We start from the raw sequence: 19,763 nt of genomic DNA, 5'->3' as shown, positions 1-19,763 counted from the left end.
TAGCTTTGGGGAATTTTCATGAGTTATGGGAATTATCTATTTTAAATCTTTAAGACATGTCATAGAGCTTTAGTACTAGAGTGTTAAGCTTCATTAATCACTGCTTTCACCGATGAAAAAGCACTTGATTATAGTTTTACTTTTCCCTTATATCTTGATTTAAAACAAATGACCACACTTGAGTTTCAGATCTTGCTTTATTTAAGTCCATGCTAATGTATTCACATATTTAATGACATGATATAAACCATCTTTGTTGGAATTTTTTAGTACCTAAACAATGGTTGCTGAATATTGAGCTAATAACTTTTTTAATTTCTTAGAATCAGTATCTAGAAATCAAATAGCCAGGGCAAAGACTTGATTCAACACCAAAATTCCTCTTGAACCCAAGTGGTTGCCAGCTTCAGTTACACGGTAACACTGAGCTAATGCAGAAAAGTGTCCTGGCAAATGGATAGGCAAATACTCCATCTTAATTTCCATTTATACTAAGGAAGTTAACCCCTACATACTTCATTTTTTTATGAAGCAATTAACTGATGAGTATCTTATTCATGTTCAGATATTGTCTGTTTGCTGGCCCTCTTGCAAGTTTTAAACACAGAAAAGCATTAAAATATTTAAATTTTCATCTTGCAGAATTCAGAACTGTTTAAAAAAGTGTTCCCATTGTTTGGGTAATAGTGACTAAACTATTAAATTATAGTAAATAGAATACCTTAAGAATTTATTCAATAGTAGTTGGCAGGTTTTTCCATTGTAGATTAGAGATCCATGATGGTATGCTGCATCTTGATTAACATGATATAGTTTAGAACTTACTATTCACGAACTAACACATTTTTAACTCTGTTGGTAACAGCTTGGGACTAAGGGCAAATCACCTGACCCTCCCAGGCACCTTATTTTCTCCATAGCCTGATGCTTACAAAACGGTCAGACTCCTAGTCTCCTAGAAGCAGGTATATAGAGTACTTTTTAAAAGATTTTATTTGAGAGTACACGAACAAGCAAGGGAAGAGGCAGAGGGAGGGAGCCTGATAAAGGGCTCGATCCCAGCACCCTGGCATCATGACCTGAGCCAAAGGCAGATACTTATTAACCAACTAAGCCACCCAGGCACCCCTAGAATATTTTATTAGACTTTATAACATGTCTCCTAATAGCATAAAATAGAAGCCAGTTAGTTATATGATTCAGTTTAGGAATATGTATTTTACATAATTTATAATTCTTTACAAATAGAAAATAATACAATATGCTGATTCAATTTAAGGAATCCTGGGTATAAACAAATTCAACAAAGTCCTTTAGATGCGATTTGTTTTGGGTTTACTGCAACACTTTTTGTTATATTGTATGTCTTGTATATTCCAATAAGTCTGTCTGAAATCTCAAACATATTATTTCGAAGAGAAATTATTATGAACTGGGCATTTTTTGTTTGTTCCTAAAGAGAAAGAAAAAATAGGTTAGAACTATTAATAACAAATCATAATAAACATCTAAACTTCCTTGAAATGTTTTTTCTGGGCAATAAATTCAACATTACTTTGATAATTAAGATGAACAGGAATGATAGCATGGGTAATTCATGACACAGTATTTGAGTTTGAGAGGAATTTGGGTATTTTTGGAAGCATGATTGCCTAGAAGTCTTCTAGTGGGAAAGAAATCTAAGGAGACTAGAGATTCTAGTTATGTTTCTGCTACTAATTTACATTATCAGTTTATATTTTAACTTGTCCAAATTGGAAATATTTAGTTCAAATAAAGGACCTGGTCTTAGGACATGATATTAAGAGTACAGGGGAAAAGCTCAAAAGTAAGTCAATGAATTCCATGTATATCATTATAAAATTCTCAGAATGAAAACCTCTAAATGATTACTTACATATATATAAAATGCAACAATGGACACATTTTTAAAATCAAGGGCTGCATCAATCTCATCCATGAAGTACAGAGGAGTAGGTTTGTAGTGGTGAAGAGCAAATACTAAAGCCAAAGAACTAAGTGTTTTCTCTCCTCCTGAAAGATTGAAGATCTTCTTCCAACTTTTCTTAGGTGGTCGAACACTGAATTAAAAGAAAATCTCGCCTTAGATTGCAAAGTTAAAGACTTCATGATTTGTTTTCCGTAACTGGCTTCTACCATCTTCCTTGGGGATCTCTAATTTGCTTTTCACAGATCTAAACTTTTTTGCGGTTATTTTATAAAAATGTTATTGGAGAATGAACACAACACCTACCAAAATTTTAAGATTTAAACAGTAAGCCAGTGAACACTTCTTGCTATTCTTGTTTCCAGTGCATTTTTTTTGCTTTGCAATTTTAAAATCCTAATGTTAAACTAAAATGGCTCAAAAATTTCAAAAGATGAACTAGACAAATATTGTGTAAAATTATTTGCTGCTTGCCCAGAATTTATGCTGTAAACTGCCAATATGTAAACAAATTATTATTTACCATCAAATAAAACAAGCTGGAGTGCTAACCTTCACATCCCACCCTTTAAAAATACCGGCAATTTGGAGATTATGTAGAGAGATGTAACAAGAGAATCTAAAACTCAGTATAGGGACGCCTGGGTGGCTCAGTCGTTGAGTGTCAGCCTTCGGCTCGGGTCATGATCCCAGGGTCCTGGGATCGAGCCCTGCCATCGGGCTCCCTGCTCCACGGGAAGCCTGCTTCTCCCTCTCCCACTCCCCGTGCTTGTGTTCTCTCTCTTGCTGTCTCTCTCTCTCTGTCAAATACATAAAATCTAAAAACAAAACAGAACTCAGTATAATTACAAACCTGAACATGATCCCTTCAGAGAAAGGGTCCAAGCTGTCTACAAGCTCCAGTTCAGCATCACCTCCCAAAGTTAGCATTTGGTAATTTTCCTTTAATTTATTTGTTATTATATAAAAACCTGCCATGAATTCATTAAGCCTTTGTTTCCGAAGATCTTCATATGCCTGTCTAAACTGATCTCTTTCACAAGTAATTTTGTCCAATTCTGCTACCCGCTGTAAATATAATTCTTCCTATGGAAAAAAAAATGAGAAAAACATCTATTCAGTTACTCTTTTGAGATGAGAGTTAAAACTGCTAATTATATAAATTAAAATTCACAATTTAGGCTAAGGACTAAAAAGAATTTCAGACTAAGTCATTTACACAGTTTATTCATACCTTCTTTTTATACTCTGCAATGGCACCAAGGTTTGGTTTCATTTCATGACACTGGGCTTCTAAAAGTGCAATTTGATTTGTTATAGAATCTGGGTTCTTAATTGCTTCAAGATCCTCTGGGCTTAAAACTGCAATCTCTTCAAGAGGACTATCTTCTATGGGGTGCAATGATATTTTTGAAATCTAAAAGTTCAATTAAGATGAGTGTTAGGGAAGGCACAGAACTATAATTCATTGTTTTTTTAAAAAAATCAAATCACAATATGACAAATTACCTATCTACTAAAACAATATATACTAAGGAATTGTGGCTAATTTCTGTAGCAATTATTTTTCAAAGAACATCAAGAAAAATAATTGTAGTGTTCCAAAGTGTTCATGTAGCCTTTTGTTAAATCTCTGAATCAGCCCTGGGGTGAAAATGAACCATTACCCAGACTTCTCTATATATAGAAATTACTATATATTGTTCATTATGTATTCTATAAACCTGAGAAATGATTATCTCTGGGAATTAAGAATCATAACATCTCAAAAATACAAAATAGAAACAAACACAACTCTTTCATAAAGGATATTTTAAAGCCACATTTAACTAAATGGTAACCGTAATCTTACCTCTTTTTGCCAGTATTTTATTTTAGAATTATGTTCAGCCATGTGACCATCTATTTGTTCAAGTTTCAACTTAATACTAAGTGCATCTTTTTGAAGAGCATGTTCATTTTCTTGAATTGTTTTTAGTTCCTGAAGTAGATTACGATGTTCTTTTTGGATCTCTGGTAAGGACTCCTAAAAACCAAGAAGAACTACTATAGATAAGACCTTCCCAAATGGAAAGAAAGAACAGGTATTTTTACATTACAGAGATGAAGAAATTAGCAATCGCTCCCTATGCCCCTTCCATTTTAAAAGATTATTTACGGAAAAGTTACAGTACTCATATTTTTTTTGTACAAATGTTAATTATAGCTATAAAAGTTTTAAGCTATTGGGTACTTACTAAGCTATTGAGTTTTAAGCTATTGAGTACTGATGTCATATATCCAAATCCTTGAATTGCTTCAAATACCATTCACTCCCACCTCCAAGTCTTACCTCTGCAGCATTTGTGTTCTTTACGACCTCTGCTGCTTTGTCCTCAAGACTTTTTAGTTCTGCTGTTAAATCATCTACTTCTTTCTCAGTGTCTTTTATTTCTTTCTCTGTGCGAAAGACTGAGTCTTGTGCTTTTTTAAGATTTCTAAACAAGCAAAATGATACATTAGAAATGTGCTAACAAGGGATTTGTTATCCTGCTTATGAAAGTTTACCAAAAAACTTCATAACATTAATGAGAGATTTTACTATCACAATTTAAAATTTATGATTTACTAAATAAACCATCCTTGAAATGATTTTTATGTTATACATACACTTCTGGGATGTTGTATATTTTATTAAACTCTGAGTATAAATTAATGAAATTTAGACCATGAAGCCAAGTTGTCCATTTTATTAGTACAGTCTTGTCATTTTCTTAGCTGATTGTGGAGATTCTTAAATCTCTACACCCATGAAGCTATACCTTCAAATAAATAATACCTCCCAGTTAGGGCAACACGTGTTTCCCAAGGAGGGGAACAATGACCGTTTTTTCCCTTAATAAAATTTACTTCTACTTTGACCAGTGTATTTAGGCAATCTTCTGCTCCTAACAGATGGCTTATTAGTGCTTTATCTACCTTTGAGCCAGACCCTAGAGTAACTTAACTAGATAAAATTATAACAAATTCTTAAGATAAAAGTTATTTACATTTTAACGTTTTATATACACATTTAGCTTTAATTATCTAGAAATACCAATACTCTAAAAATTAATTTAAAAACAAGACCTAATAAAGACAATGGAATAATCCAATTAACTAAAAACTAACTTACCAAGACAATTTTGCCTCTTATTCTCCTAGATGTAGATCTACTTAAATTAATAACCATCTAACTACTCTAAGCCAGAGAAATAAAACAGATTTTTATGTGCACACAAGTGGGTAGTTACGGAACTATACTTTGCCAAGGCATACCTGTTTACCACTTAAAACACACACACAAAAGTGGTCATCATAAATAAATGTTCAAAGGTTTCCCTTTACTAGTCCTATTAGATAAAAACATGCCAGAGAGGCTTAATAAGTAACAGCAGAAATGTTTAAAGGACATTAAATTTAAGTATAAAACCCCTTTTCCAACAGGGAGGCAAGAGGATGACAGGTTAGGGTAGCATACATACTCTACCTGTCAGCAGTCTTGATTGCTACTTGGGCTTTAGTAATAGCAGAAGCACATTCATCTAATTGCTTATTTATTTTATCAAGTTTGTCTTGTTGGGCCTTGAGTTTATGGTTATTGATTTCTACGATGGTATTGTGTAATCTTTTAACCTCAGCTTCTACTTTTCCAGCTCTCTCAGCCACATTGTCATATTCTGAAATAAAAAAAACTCAATTTGTGTTTCTAGGTTCACACACAATCACTTACTAGTAAATTTCTTCATTCATTAACCTGATGTGTGCAAAAGAAATTTTAGACATTTGGGGAAAAGTGTATCTCAAAAAAACCAGAATACCCTATCTCAAAACAAATGGTATTATAACCACACATGGCTAAATTCTCTGGCTTAGCCATAGCATAACCCACTTATTTCTTAATGGCTTCATGCCCTCAGGTTCTTCTCAAAAATCTTTGCAACTTTTTCTTAGGTACTTCCTTGACTATTGGTCTCAATGATTTTTACCCTCAGACTATGTGCCTATTAACTTGCCTGTGGTAAAAAGAAAAACTGGTTATTTTATTCTGCTAACCTAACTTAAAGTTCTCCCTCACATGTTGTAACAAAGTCAGGGAGAAAGGATGAACTGGCACTTTTCTCTGTGGCACAGAAAACTAAAAGTTACATTTCCCAGATTCCCTCATACTAGGGTTCAACATAATTTGGGGCCATTCAATTGAAAGAATTCACATAATTTGGAAGGCATACATGATATATCGGACATATTTCTACTGGCAAGCAGTCAGAGAAATTTGCCTTTTATTGGTGGCATTAGAAGTTCTGGTATCCAGTCAAAACCTTTGTGAGTATTGTCAGGCAGCAGCACTAACTTGGACAGTGTGAATTACAGTAGGTGCAATGTGCTCCTGTTGTTGGTAGTTGCAATGACACCTTCCCAATTTGAAAGAGGACTTTCCAATTGTGTAAGAGGCAGTACAGATCCTTTGATGGTTCTTTAGAATAGCTCTAGAAATTATTCTTCATTGTTCAACCTAAAATTTCCTTTAGTCATCCTGATGATTCTGTCAACAATCCAGTGCTCTCTTAAACACACGCATGCACTATATAAATTCCAATTACACTAGCCAGAGTGGATTCTATTCTCTTTTTTTCTTTCTTTTTTTTTCCCCTGAGAGTGTGTTCATGTACATGGTGGGGGAAGGCCACAGGGCAGCAGTGGAGCAGTGGCAGAGGGAGAGAGAATCTCAAGCAGGCTCCACGCCCAGCACAGAGCACAGAGCCTGACGCAGGGCTCAATCTCACAACCCTGAGACCATGACCTGAGCCAAAATCAAGAGTTGGATGTTTAACCAACTGAGCCACCCAGGCACCCATCATGTATAAATTCTAATCACTATACAATATAGGAAGAATGAAAGCTGACAAAAAGGCGAAGAGTTCAAGCTATTAAGAATACTTATAGGGGTGCCTGGGTGGCTCAGTGGGTTGAGCCTCTGCCTTTGGCTCAGGTTATGATCCCAGGGTCCTGGGAGAGAGCCCAGCGTCAGGCTCCTTGCTCAGCGGGAAGCCTGCTTCACCCACTCCCTCTGCCCTTTCCTATGCTTGTGCTCTCTCAAATAAATAAAATCTTAAAAAATTAAAAAAAGAATTTTTATATCTAGAAAGGTAAACAGAAACACTGAGCTAACTTATGGAAAGAGTCCCACAAAGCTTCTGTAAGAGGTATATAGGCATTTGGCAGAGGAGGAGGTAGGATTTACTGAGAACAGGATTGGATGAGGACTTAATTTCCCCTCCATTGTCTCTTCTGTCAGGTAGGTTGGAATTGCAACAAATCTCCCAATCTTATAATTTACCATTTCTCCTATGTTTTTGTCCTACAGCACCAAAGAATTCTTTCAGCCCTTCTATATATATATATATTTTTTTTTTTTAAGAGAGAAAGCAAGCAAGCAAGTGGAGCGGGGGAGCAGAGGGAGAGGTAGAGAGAGAATCTTGAGCAGGCTCCATGCCCAGCAAGGAGCCTGATCTCATGACCCAGAGATCATGACCTGAGCCAAAATAAAGAGTTGGACGCTTAACTGAATGAGCCACCCAGGTGCCCCTCAGCCCATCTATTGAATTTAATTCCAACAATTCATTTTTTCATATTTCTGAAATCACCACTTGGTTCCTAAAACAAAACAACTTCTTCCCTTTTTTGGTCTTCTGTATCCCCCTTTTATCCTAAGGATATTAAACATACACATTTAAAAGTTCTATATTGCCAACACTAGTAATCCCCACACCCCCAGTACTCTACTGAATGAACTGTTTTGCTTACAGTGTCAATATTCTCTTAATCAAAATTCCATTAGGCTGCCTGCATGCTCTGCTCACTCATGGGATAGAACACCAGCTACTATGGGGGCTGGAACCACAACTTACACTTGGGGGATGGGCCAGAATATCCCTAGAAAGGTTCCAACTTTTAGAACATTTTCTTGTTTTCATGTAATCTACTGTGCATTTTTAAAAAAAAAATATCTATAGTAGCATGTCTATTAGAAGTAGGAGGGAAAAACTGTGATGTATATAATCTGTAATTTTTTTTTTTTAAAGATTTTATTTATTTGACAGGGAGAGACACAGCGAGAGAGGGAACACAAGCAGGGGGAGTAGGAGAGGGAGAAGCAGGCTTCCCGCCGAGCAAAGAGCCCGATGCGGGGCTTGATCCCAGGACCCCGGGACCGTGACCTGAGCCGAAGGCAGACGCCTAACGACTGAGCCACCCAGGCGTGCCCCTAATCTGTAATTTTGAAGTCATTCTATAACCACCTTGCTCCCTTTATTCTCTAGGCATGAAATATTTTTAAGATTTTAAATTAATGTAAAATGGAACATTTAATTTTAAATATATGCTTGCAGAAATGGGTCCTTTAGAGTAAACATTAACACAATCTATGAATACCCAGTATTTCCAGGAGAAAAGCTTATATATATATATATATGGCTCTTAATAAAGTCAAGGCTTCCTTTTCAAACAAGAATGAAATATAGATTCCTGCAGTCTCTGTGAAAGTGCTGCTAGAAATGGCACAGATATACATTTTTGGCCTCTCAATTTTGACAACTAGGTACCATGAAAGCAGTCACAAAAAATACTGTGGGTATGTGTGGGGAAAGAGGAGCATGGGTTAAGTCAAAGTGTCCGCAATAACAAAATATAGATCCAAAATAAATGCAAGGAAAAAAAAATCCTGTCAGATAATGCTACTTCCCTGTACATCACTCTCCAGTGGCTATTTCTCTTGGAGACCTGGCCTGTAAGGCCCTACATTATCTGGATTCTTCCATTACTTTAGCCACTCTGGCTTCCTTGTGTTCCTAGGGACTCCCAGCATACTCCTGCCTCAGGGCCTTTGTACTTACTCCTCCCTCTATGATCTTAGACTGCTTTTTCCAAGTATCACATGGTTAGCACTCACACTTCCGTTGGGTCTCTCTGCTCAAATATCTCTAGTAGAGGTCCATCTAACCACTGTGTCTGATTCCCATACCCTGCACTGTTAATCCTTGTTTTATTATCACTTAGCACCAACCGGTATAAAATGCAGTATGTTTAGCTTCCTCATCTGAAGTGTGAGGTCCTTATATAGAGGGACTTCATTTTGTTCATTTTGCTCAATCACCAGCACCTAAAACAAACCTGGCCATAACCAGTAGCAGATGCTACTTGAGTGAATATCTTAATATTAAAAATTCAGACAAAAATGCAGGACCACAAAAGTAAAAAAGTTAATATGGGTAACTGATGAATATTCAATGTGCACAGTGTACGTGTCTACTTAACATCTTTTTATCTCTTTTTCTTTTGGAAGAAAACCGTCATTTTTGGAGCATCTGGACAATCAGTATTTGTCCTCCTGGGCTCACAAAATGAACCATAACAGGGGTCTTTCTTGAGGATGTGACAAAAGGCTTACAGTGTTTGGAGTCACTAGCTAAAATATTTTAAGTCAGGAAGGGGTCTGTCATCATAACCCATTATGCCTTCCTCCTGCAATAAGATGCACATCTATGTTTGATTGAATCCAACATGGAAAGAGAAGCAGGGCTGCTGAAGTACATAATCAGGGAACTTCAATTTCAAAGCCAATTCTGGCTATAAGCCTATGAATTCCCTTTCTTGCTTTATGATATTGGTGGAACACTTACATATTTACATGTATACAAGAAGAAAAAGTTCTGGAAGGAAAAACATGTTTTCTAAGTTCTCAAACAAAGACTGTTTTTATTCATGTGTATACCACTTATTTCCTGTATGCTTTTATTTGATACTGTTTCCTAAATCTATAAAATAACTACTATTTTGAAGGGTAAGGATTACACCAAATATATAAAGTATAAAATTAAGAGCATGGGTTCTGGAAATAGATTGCCTTGGTCCTCAATTCCTCTATCACCACATGCTATATGACCTTCGGCAAATTATATAAATCATTCTGTGCTTAAGTTTTCTTATCAGTCAAATGAAGTACTTAATAGTATTTACTTTATAACCTTTTAAGAACGAAATAATAGAAACCATGAAACAGAGCAGTGACTTGCACAGAAGTATGTGACTGCTATTTTTATTCTATAAACTGCTATGTTTAAACATTTCAAACATTAAAAACTTACCTCTGACAATCTCAAAAAAAAAAAAAAGAAAGCAAGCATGTATAAGCATGTATCCTTAAACATACCTGTTTTGAAAACACTAACATTTTCTTCTAGTAATTTCTGCTTTTTTTTGTCAGGGGCTGTAGCAAGTACATTAGCTTCAAGTTCCTTAACTTGGACATTCAAATATTCTTCTTGCTCTGATAAACGCTACAGAAATATTTTAACATAGGTCAATATTTTTACTAATAACATTTGCCTTAAACACTTTGAATGAAATAAAGACACTTAAAATCTTTAAGAAGAAAATACTAACAGGAAAAGGGCAGAAAACATGAACAATTAATATAAAACATGAAAAACGCCAACAAACACATGAAATTTGTAATTCATCACAAAAACAAGTTAAAATGCCATTTTCTGGTGCAGATTAGCAAATTTACAATATACCGAAGACTACCACCTAGTGTTCAGACTTGGAAAAACAATTACTTGCATATGCTACTAAAAGTAAATGAATCAGAACCATCCTTTTGAGAACAATTTGACATTATGCAATAATGCCTTAAACACTGTACACATAGTGGGTAATAATTTTACAAATCTAACCTAAGTTAATAATTGGATGAGTGTATAAAGACATATCTAAGAAAGATATTTTATTTATTTATTTTAAAAGATTTTAAGTAATCTCTACACCCAACCTGGGGCTTGAACTTACAACTCTGAGATAAAGAGTCTCATGCTCCACTGACTGAGCCAGCCAGGTGCTCCTGACAAGGGTATTTTAAACAGGAATATTCATAATATGGAAAAGCATTTATCAAATTGTGATACAAACAAAATGCTCAAATGCAGCTGCAAACAAAGTAAATTTACATTGGCTTGGAAAGAAACCACGATTTACTAGAAAAGTTAGTATGACTCATTAAAAATCTATGCATATATCCATATCTACCATAAATATAAACACATACACAAAGACTAAGTATTTCTATTAAAAAGTTGAAGCATATACATAAAAATTAAGGGTGATAATCTTGTGGGTATTTTCTGCAAACCGTTTTTTGTTTTTTTAAGTAGTGAGTATGCAATGCTTTTTCATAATTAAGAAGCATTCTACTTTGAAAAGAGAATGAAAATAAAGGCTCACATAGGTGTTAGGGGGAAGACTCCATGGAGTATAAATGAAAACCAAGAATAGCTATGGTTAGAGCAAAATTGCAACAGGGCATTTATCCATTAGTACTCAGGAAAATGAAATCAAGACACAGGACTTCCATTTAGAGACCCACCCTCTTCCTTTATATTCTAAAATTATAAGCAAACAATAAAATGCTTCTGCCAAATGCTACTGAATTCCAACAGTTTTAGCTAATATTGACAAGAGTACCTGGATGCTTGCAGTAAATTTTTCTAGTGTATTCTTCATTTCTCGTTCATTATGCCTTAACTTAACTACTGCTTCTTCCAATTGTACTTTCTGTTCCTGGATTTGCACTGATTTTTGAGAGTCTCTCTCCAACTGCGATTCCATTCTATTTACCTACAAAGAATACCAGTGAAGTAAGTTTACTCCAAGAGTCATTTCAGATTAGCAGCCAAATCAACCTATGAATGAAGAAAATCAAAATTTCTGATTTTAAAGACTAGAATAAAACCAAAAACCCAGTTACAATTCCCAATCCTAAAGCTTAGGAGATGGTCAAACTAATTTCCGCATCACAGAATCTGAGGCGGAAGATAATTTTAAGTGCCATATATATTACCTTTTACACCATGAAAATTTTTAAGTGGAAGGATAGCAACTATTTCAAAATATGGGGGGGAAAAAAAATCAAGGTACATCTCTTTGGAAAAAGTTCGGTATCCAGAACATCAAAGTATATATTTTTAAGGAATAAAAAAGTGCAGTGTTCCAAGAGGATGACAGAACACAGAAGTTTTTTCTAGACATTCTGACATTCTCATATACTTGGGGTCATGTCAAATATTTTGAAATAAAATTTAGAAATTTTCATTAGAAGTCTTTGCTATACTTATTTTGAAACAGAAAAAACAATTACGCAATGCAGCAATAACTATGTGAAAAAACATTAAATGTCAAGTAATAAGTGAGTGGTTAAATTATGAAATATCCATATGATCCAAATGTAATACTAGAAAGATACATATGTTGAGCATATACTTTCTAATTCACATGTTTTATTTTTAGAGCCTTAAAGGGTTTTATATTAAAAAAAATTCCCACATCTTATGTCATTTATACAAAATTCAATCTGTTACCTTAAAATCTGAGTTCACTTAGGCTGAATTTTATAGTATGCATGTTACACATCAATAAGCTTAATAAAAAAGGTCTGACTATAATTTTATATATGCTGACCTCTTCTTCTGAGATTTCAACAACTGATGAACCCATCCTTCCTTTCATTACTTTGCTTCCACCACCAGTCATTGTACCTACAGAACAGAAGTAAGACTTAGTTGTCTCCCCTAACAAGATTAAATAAACTCAATGGTAGGAAAAAAAATGATTACCTGACTGTTCTATGATTTGCCCCTGTAATGTCACCACTCTCCATCTTCTATCTTTTTGATACGCTACTCTTGTGGCTTGATCTAAGTTGTCAGCAACTAAGGTATCCCGTAAAGCAAAGTAAAAAGCTTGACGAATTTTCTCATCTTTTACTTTTACTAAATCAAATAACCGAGGAGTATTTTCAGGAGTTTGAATTTTGGTCATTTTATTCGCCCATACGGTCATCTAAAGTTAAAAAAAAAAAAAAAAATCATTTCTTTCAGGTATCATTTATGTAACATACATACATGTGTATCATGTAAGAACATGTATATAAGGTTCTGAATATCTGTATAATTGAGTATTATTTTACTATTATTTTAAAAGACTTACTGTAAAATTCTATTCCCAGATGATATATAAAATTCTAGGGAATACACACACACAGAACTATTAAACCTAATATTTCAGCAAAGCTGTAAGATACAGAATATACAAAAATTATATTTCTATACACCAGTAATGAATAAACTAAAAATGAGATTTAAAAATTCCATTTATAATGTCATATTTAGGACAGAAAACCTCCAAAACAGGAATTTAACAGAAGAAACACAAAAACTGTATAGTAAAGGCTATAAAACATTATGGTATGGATTCAGACCCAAATAAATGGAAGACATCCTCAGTTCGTGGACTGTTAAGGTTTAAAATTATTAAGATGGCAATACCACACAAATTGATCTACAGATTCAATGGAACCTGCATCAAAATCCCAGTTACCTGCGTCCCCCCACCCCCCGCCCTGAAACAGAGCAGCTGATCTTAAAATTCATATGGAAATTACAGGCACTCAGAATAGCCAAAACAATCTTGATATCAAAGAACAAAATTCGGGTGCCTGGGAGGCTCAGTTAAGCATCTGACTCTGGATATCAGGGTTGTGCGTTCTAGCCCTGTACTGGGCTCCACGCTGGAATTGGAGCCTACTTAAGAAAGAAACAAAGGAACAAAATTAGAGGACTCCTGATTTCAAACCTTTTTACAAAACTACAGTAATTAAGACAGTGTGTACTAATGCAAGGATAGACCTACAGATAAATGAAGAGTCCAGAAATAAACCCTTACATTTATGGTCAATTGACTGACAAGGATGCCAAGTAAATTCCAGTGCTGGAAGAACTGGACATCCACATCCAAAAGTAGAATTAGACCCTTTACTGTATTATAAAATTAACATGGATTAAAAACCTAAATGTAAAAACTTTACATTGGATTATGTAGTTTCTTAGATATGACAGATAAAACATAAACCAAATTAAAAAAAAATTAGGCTTTATCAAAATTTAAAAAATTGTGCTTCAGAGGAAACCATCAAGAAAGGGAAGACAACCCACAGAATGGGAGAAAACATTTGCAAATTATATATCTGACAAGAGATTTGCACACAAAATACATAAAACAAAACAAAACTCTTACAACTAAGACAAATAAACCAATGAAGGAATGGGTAAGGGATTTGAATAGTTCTCCAAAGAAGATAAACAAATGGCCAATAAGCACATGAAAAAATATTCAACATTAGTAATCAGGAAATGCAAATCAAAACCACGAAAGGGGCGCATGGGTGGCACAGTCAGGTAAGTGTTCAATTATTGATCTCAGCTCAGGTTTTGATCTCAGGGTTGAGAGTTCAAGCCCCATGTTTGGGCTTCACACAGGGCGTGGAGACTATTAAACTGGAAGCTTTATAAATTATGGGTAGGACATGGTGTAGCAACAGTGGGAAAGTTTGTCAGTTCCTCAAAAAGTCAAACAGTTAACAGGTGACCCAGTAATTCTAATCCTAGGTATTAACCAGAAAGCTGAAAACATGCGTATGCACAAAAATCTGCATATCAATGTTCAAAGCAGCATTACCCATATAGCCAAAACATGGAAACACCACAAATGTTCATCATTGATGAATGGATAAACAAAATGTGGTACATCCACACAATGGAACAGCTTGGCAATAAAAAGGAATGAACTGATGATATATGCTACAACATGGATAAATTTTGAAAATCTAAGCCACACACAAAAACCTATATATTGAATGATTCCATTTATACAAAATGTCCAGAACAAGTAAATAAAAAAGTAGACTGTAAGTTGTGGGGGGTGGGAGATAGGTAGTAACTGAATGAGTAGATTTCTTTTTGGGGTGATGAAAATATTCTGTAATTAGTAGTTATGGTTTAACAACCTTATAAATATACTAAAACCCATTGACCTCGATACTTCAAAATGGCATATTTTATTTTTTGTGACTTCTATCTACATAAAGGTTTTTGGTTTTGTTTTTTTAAAAGTAGTTACTGATAATGGGAAAAATATAACTACCAGTCACTCTAATATTGGAATGTATATTTCTTTAGGAGAGGTATTATAAGGTTTTTTCCTTCAACTATATGACGTCAGGACCTAAAAATAATCCTCAAAACGTATCAGGTGTTCACTAAATAACTATAAAGAAAAAAACTAGGGTTCAAAATAAAAAAGCAATTTGCACTTTAAAATTAAATTACAGGTAGCTTATTATGAATACCCACCTTATCCAAACCTATGAAGGTTGCAACTCCAATATTTTGTCGTTTAAGGAAGTTCACACAATCTTGAGCTGTATCAATAGAATCAACAACAATGTAGTCTAATGCATGACAACAGGATGAAATAGCAACATCATATTTTTCATCAATTGCTCCTAAATCCCCCTAATAATTAAGAGGAAGGGAAAAAAAAAATCAATGCATATAATCAGCAAGAAATTAGGCACAGGATCATTTCATTACAATTTCTACAGATTTGTTACTTTTACTTGAAAAACTATACTTATGCATGGTTTAAAAAATATAAAAAGGGTACACAATGAAAAATATGTGTTCCTCTCACTCAACCTTCCCCTTCTGCAAAGGCAATCACGAGTAGTTTTTAAACATACCTTTAAAAAAAATTTATAGATATGCAGAATTTGAATTAATGAGCACAAAATGAAAGAACTGTTTGTTGCATGAAAACACGTGATTTTAAAATCTTTCAACCGTAAAAGTACTATGGCTTAAGCAAAATAAATTCTAGAATAATAAAATTTTTAATTATTGAAAGCCAGCTAGGATTATATAGGTCCTGATGAAACACATTTGCCTACTTCTCTATTAGCCATGAAGCAGCATCCACAGACTAACTTTATTTTTCCATGAGAGCAAAAGAATAGAATCACATTATCTCCCAAGAAAATAAGGTGGAAGTCACCTGACATGAAGACATGGAAGAAACTATGCTGGGTAATTTTCATTTGCCTTTACAAATCATTCTTTTTCTGCTTCCTTCTCTGGAAGGCTGACTAAGGAACTACACTAACTGGCCCCCTTGGTTCTTTAGCTTTAGAGAATGTGAGGTATCAATCAGCTAGGGATGGCACGGTAGAGATGAATGGGGCTGAAATATTTTCCCCATTTCCTTCTGGCCAGCTTCTAGCCATGGCTACAGTTCCCTTCCCTCTTCAAGTTCAGGGGCACTAATGGTCTCCAGTACTGCTAGTCTTGGGTTTCTATATTATCCCTTGTTGATTTCCCTACATTCTAGCCACAACCTTCAATATAATGGCATAAAACACAGAATTTATCAAATTCTTATTTTTTTAAAAAAGAATAAAGTGGTTTTGTTAGTTTTCCTTATCACAACTAGTAAGTTTTTTTCTTGGTACGAAAATGATAGTTATCTGAAACTACAAAAGAAAAAACTTCCTTTTAATATGAGATAACCCATACCACAAAGAATTTTATCATGCTTGAAGAGCAAAGTGTTTAAAAATCAATGTCTTTTAAAACTAAATGTTATTCCATGTACAATAACTTAGTATTACAGTTCTTTAAGTCAAAGGAAGAAAATTATTTACAATATCTTTCTTAAGAAAAATATATAGTCATTTCCAAATAAATCTACTTTACCAATCTTCCATATATTCCTGGAATCCTGCCAGATTTTTTTTCTTGAATTATTGCATCAAGGACTTTCCCCCTACTTCGATTCATTGCTAAGGAACTCTTTGCTTCCTCAACTTTTTGGAAAAGATCACGAACCAAACTTTTTAATTTTATTTCTTCTTGTGTAAGTTTTTGAAGTTCTTTTTCTTTCTAAAAGTGTAAAGTGAAGAAAATGAATCCCAGAAGCATATGCCCAACCACAGCATAGAATCAGTTGCAATGCCTCATAAAAAAAGGAAAGACCAATAATAAATACTTGAACCAGAACTAAACTTCCATCTTGCAACCGTTGAGACTGGGTTTGAAATATGGATGAGTTTTCCGATTTTAAAGGAACATAAATTATTTGGGTCAATAATAAGGAACATAAGTGCAATATGGTTCCAGTAGCATACTGATTTGATAGAGTAAGTTGAGCTATGGCTGCGGAAATCCCAGTTTGGCACCACATAGTTATGCATAAGTGTGTCTTAATTCTTTTTTTAACATTTTTTAAAAAAAGATTTTATTTGAGAGTGAGAACGAGAGGGGGGAGGGTCAGAGGGAGAAGCAGACTCCCCGCTGAGCAGAGAGCCTGATGTGGGACTCATTCCTGGGACTCCACGATCATGACCTGAGCTGAAGGCAGACGCTTGACTGAGCCACCCAGGTGCCCCAGTGTATCTTAATTCTTAATGTCCACATTAATCAAAAATGGACCTTTGTACAGGACCCAGAATATGGGTTACTGGGCAGGACTATGGTTATACTGTGCTTTACATTCTAAATAATGAAAGATACTTATATTTATTATTATATATGTATTTTTTTTTAAACCATAGCTTTTTAAAAAAGATTATTTTAGAGAGGGAGAACATGTGCCCATGGGGAGGGGGGCGGGACAGAAGGCAAGAATCTTTAAGGAGACTCCCTGCTGAGTGTGGATCTCCCCCTTCTACTTGGGGCTCCATCCCGTCATCCATGAGATCACAACCAAACTGAAACCAAGAGTTGGATGCTCAACTGACTGAGCCACCCATGCACCCCCAAAATGCACAGCTTTGAAATGAAAGAGAACATGGTAAATGAATAGTATTACTGCTATACAAAAATGTCAGGCTGTCAACAAGAGAAACCATACACATGTACACAAAACCCCAAACTCAGTTTCTCAATCTCTTAAGTTACAGCACCCACTTGTTTTCTGACATTCTCCCTATCTCCTGGCTTTAAATTATTACCTCTATTACCAGTCACAGTATCAAGTAAAAGCTCAAGTTATAAATATAATTTATCCCCAAATAAACTGAATCACCAGCAAGATAGAAGTAGCCACTAGATATAATTTAAGTTTACATTTAAATTCTAATTGGCCGGGGCGCCTGGGTGGCTCAGTCCTTAAGCGTCTGCCTTTGGCATTGAGCCTGAGCCCCGCACTGGGCTCCCTGCTCAGCGGGAGGCCTGCTTCTCCCTCTCCCACCCCCACCCCCCGCTTGTGTTCCCTCTCTTGCATTCTGTCAAATAAATAAAAAAAATCTTAAAAATAAATAAATTCTAATTGGTCATGAAATTCCCTGATGACCAAATAGTGTACATTTTCTCTTCAAACAGCATTTTCTATTGCCATCTTACCCAATGAGGCTCTGGAGATTAAAGCTGTGAAATTCCTGAGAAATCTCATTCACTCAAGGATAAGGAAGGGAATGCCTAATGAGCTAAGGTAGCTATCCTGATTAGTTTAAAACAGTATGCAGTCCCAACAACAAAAAACTATATCCTTAAGTTCAAAACCAGAAAAAATATACTAAGATAGATGGTATGTATATTCATTCTTACAGATATATTTAGGTTTTTCATTTACCCCTGCATACACTGTCTACATTTAGATTTAGGGAAACACAAATTTTCTTTGTTTAAATTATTTCTGTGGGAAATAATGGTGGCAGTAGCAGTGTTATTTACTGTTTGACACTTCTGGGGAGAATATAGTTCCTTGATAGTCTCAATTCATACTGAATACTGAAATACTAACTCCAGTCTTTTGGGGAAGATTACACTAAATGAAAAAGGTAAATCTATCAGTCACTTCAGATGTTTAAATTAGAAAAAATATATATAAATATATAAATTGATAACAAGGGTTGATGAAATACAGAAGCAACGATTTACCTCCTTTAATTCCAGTTCAGATTGAGGGAGTTTTGCTTCTATTTCTCTGATTGCAGCTTTCCTCTCTTTGAGAGTCTCAGAAGCTGCAATTAGAGCTTCCTTGGCCTTACTTAATTGAGACACCGCAGTATTATGACGACTGAGATAGATATCAAGTTCTGATTGGGCTACATCCATCTTTGAACGTGCTTCATTTACCAATTTGCTGAAACCCATAAGTTCTTTCTCTCGACTCTGTTAAAATATAATGGACTCCATTAAATCTGAAATACATTTTCAAACCTAAGCTGAAATGGAAACCATGCATGTTGAATTCAGCTTTAGAGATTCTACAAACATAATACATAAAAATAATTCTTACAATTTGAACTGGACTAGTAGTTTTTGCCTAGTTGCCAATGTTCACTCACAACACATAAAGTCTCTTCCCAACTAATTTCACAAGAGCTTAATGAACTAGATATAAATACGCTCATTTTGGAGATTAAAACAACAATAAGAGTGGTTCAAAGAAGAAAAACTTGAGTCTAAACTCTAGATCCCTGGTCTTTCTACATTACTTTACCTGATGGTAAGGTATAAGGACTATTCAGCAGTTTCCTCAAGTATATTTATGTTGAGGATCTTTGTAAATTTTAGAGGTAAGTCCAGGTAATCCTCAACACTAGTTATTTTTTGAAAAGTGAGCAGAAAATATGGGCTACTATAACTGACTGTGTAGAAAGGATCTATATATTAGAATAATGGCATATGAAAGGCCCTTACAAAAGCTCAATCCTTTCCTTTCACACATAAGGGAATAGGCCCAGGACCAGGGGTTATGTGCAAAGTCATCAGATCATCAGTTTAAATGTTTGATGGTGAAAATCATGAACACTAACATACATACACACTGCTCCTGATGTTCTAGGCCTATTCTGAATGTATGAATTCTTTAACATAACAATCTCATGAGGTAAGTACCATCATCA

General features: G+C 34.9%; 1 protein-coding gene across 1 annotated transcript in view; it reads right to left on the bottom strand.

Moving 5' to 3' along the window:
* Positions 1-178: 178 nt before the first annotated feature.
* SMC4 (structural maintenance of chromosomes 4) overlaps positions 179-19,763 on the bottom strand; it is a 38,834-nt gene continuing 19,249 nt past the window's right edge. The window contains exons 11-24 of the mRNA XM_006742165.3: positions 18,793-19,026; positions 16,609-16,794; positions 15,211-15,372; positions 12,637-12,862; positions 12,482-12,558; positions 11,489-11,641; positions 10,179-10,305; positions 5,457-5,646; positions 4,281-4,425; positions 3,801-3,974; positions 3,183-3,365; positions 2,802-3,034; positions 1,898-2,081; positions 179-1,453 (exon numbers count right to left, since the gene is read on the bottom strand). Of these exons, the coding sequence (XP_006742228.1) occupies positions 1,301-1,453; positions 1,898-2,081; positions 2,802-3,034; positions 3,183-3,365; positions 3,801-3,974; positions 4,281-4,425; positions 5,457-5,646; positions 10,179-10,305; positions 11,489-11,641; positions 12,482-12,558; positions 12,637-12,862; positions 15,211-15,372; positions 16,609-16,794; positions 18,793-19,026 (2,427 nt within the window). The 3' untranslated portion in view covers positions 179-1,300. The remainder of the gene's footprint in view (positions 1,454-1,897; positions 2,082-2,801; positions 3,035-3,182; positions 3,366-3,800; positions 3,975-4,280; positions 4,426-5,456; positions 5,647-10,178; positions 10,306-11,488; positions 11,642-12,481; positions 12,559-12,636; positions 12,863-15,210; positions 15,373-16,608; positions 16,795-18,792; positions 19,027-19,763) is intronic.

Source organism: Leptonychotes weddellii, chromosome 1, assembly GCF_054177405.1.
Source record: "Leptonychotes weddellii isolate Sample4059 chromosome 1, ASM5417740v2, whole genome shotgun sequence".
In the NCBI taxonomy this organism is placed as follows: domain Eukaryota; kingdom Metazoa; phylum Chordata; class Mammalia; order Carnivora; family Phocidae; genus Leptonychotes; species Leptonychotes weddellii.
This window is presented reverse-complemented; position numbering and strand designations above follow the sequence as displayed.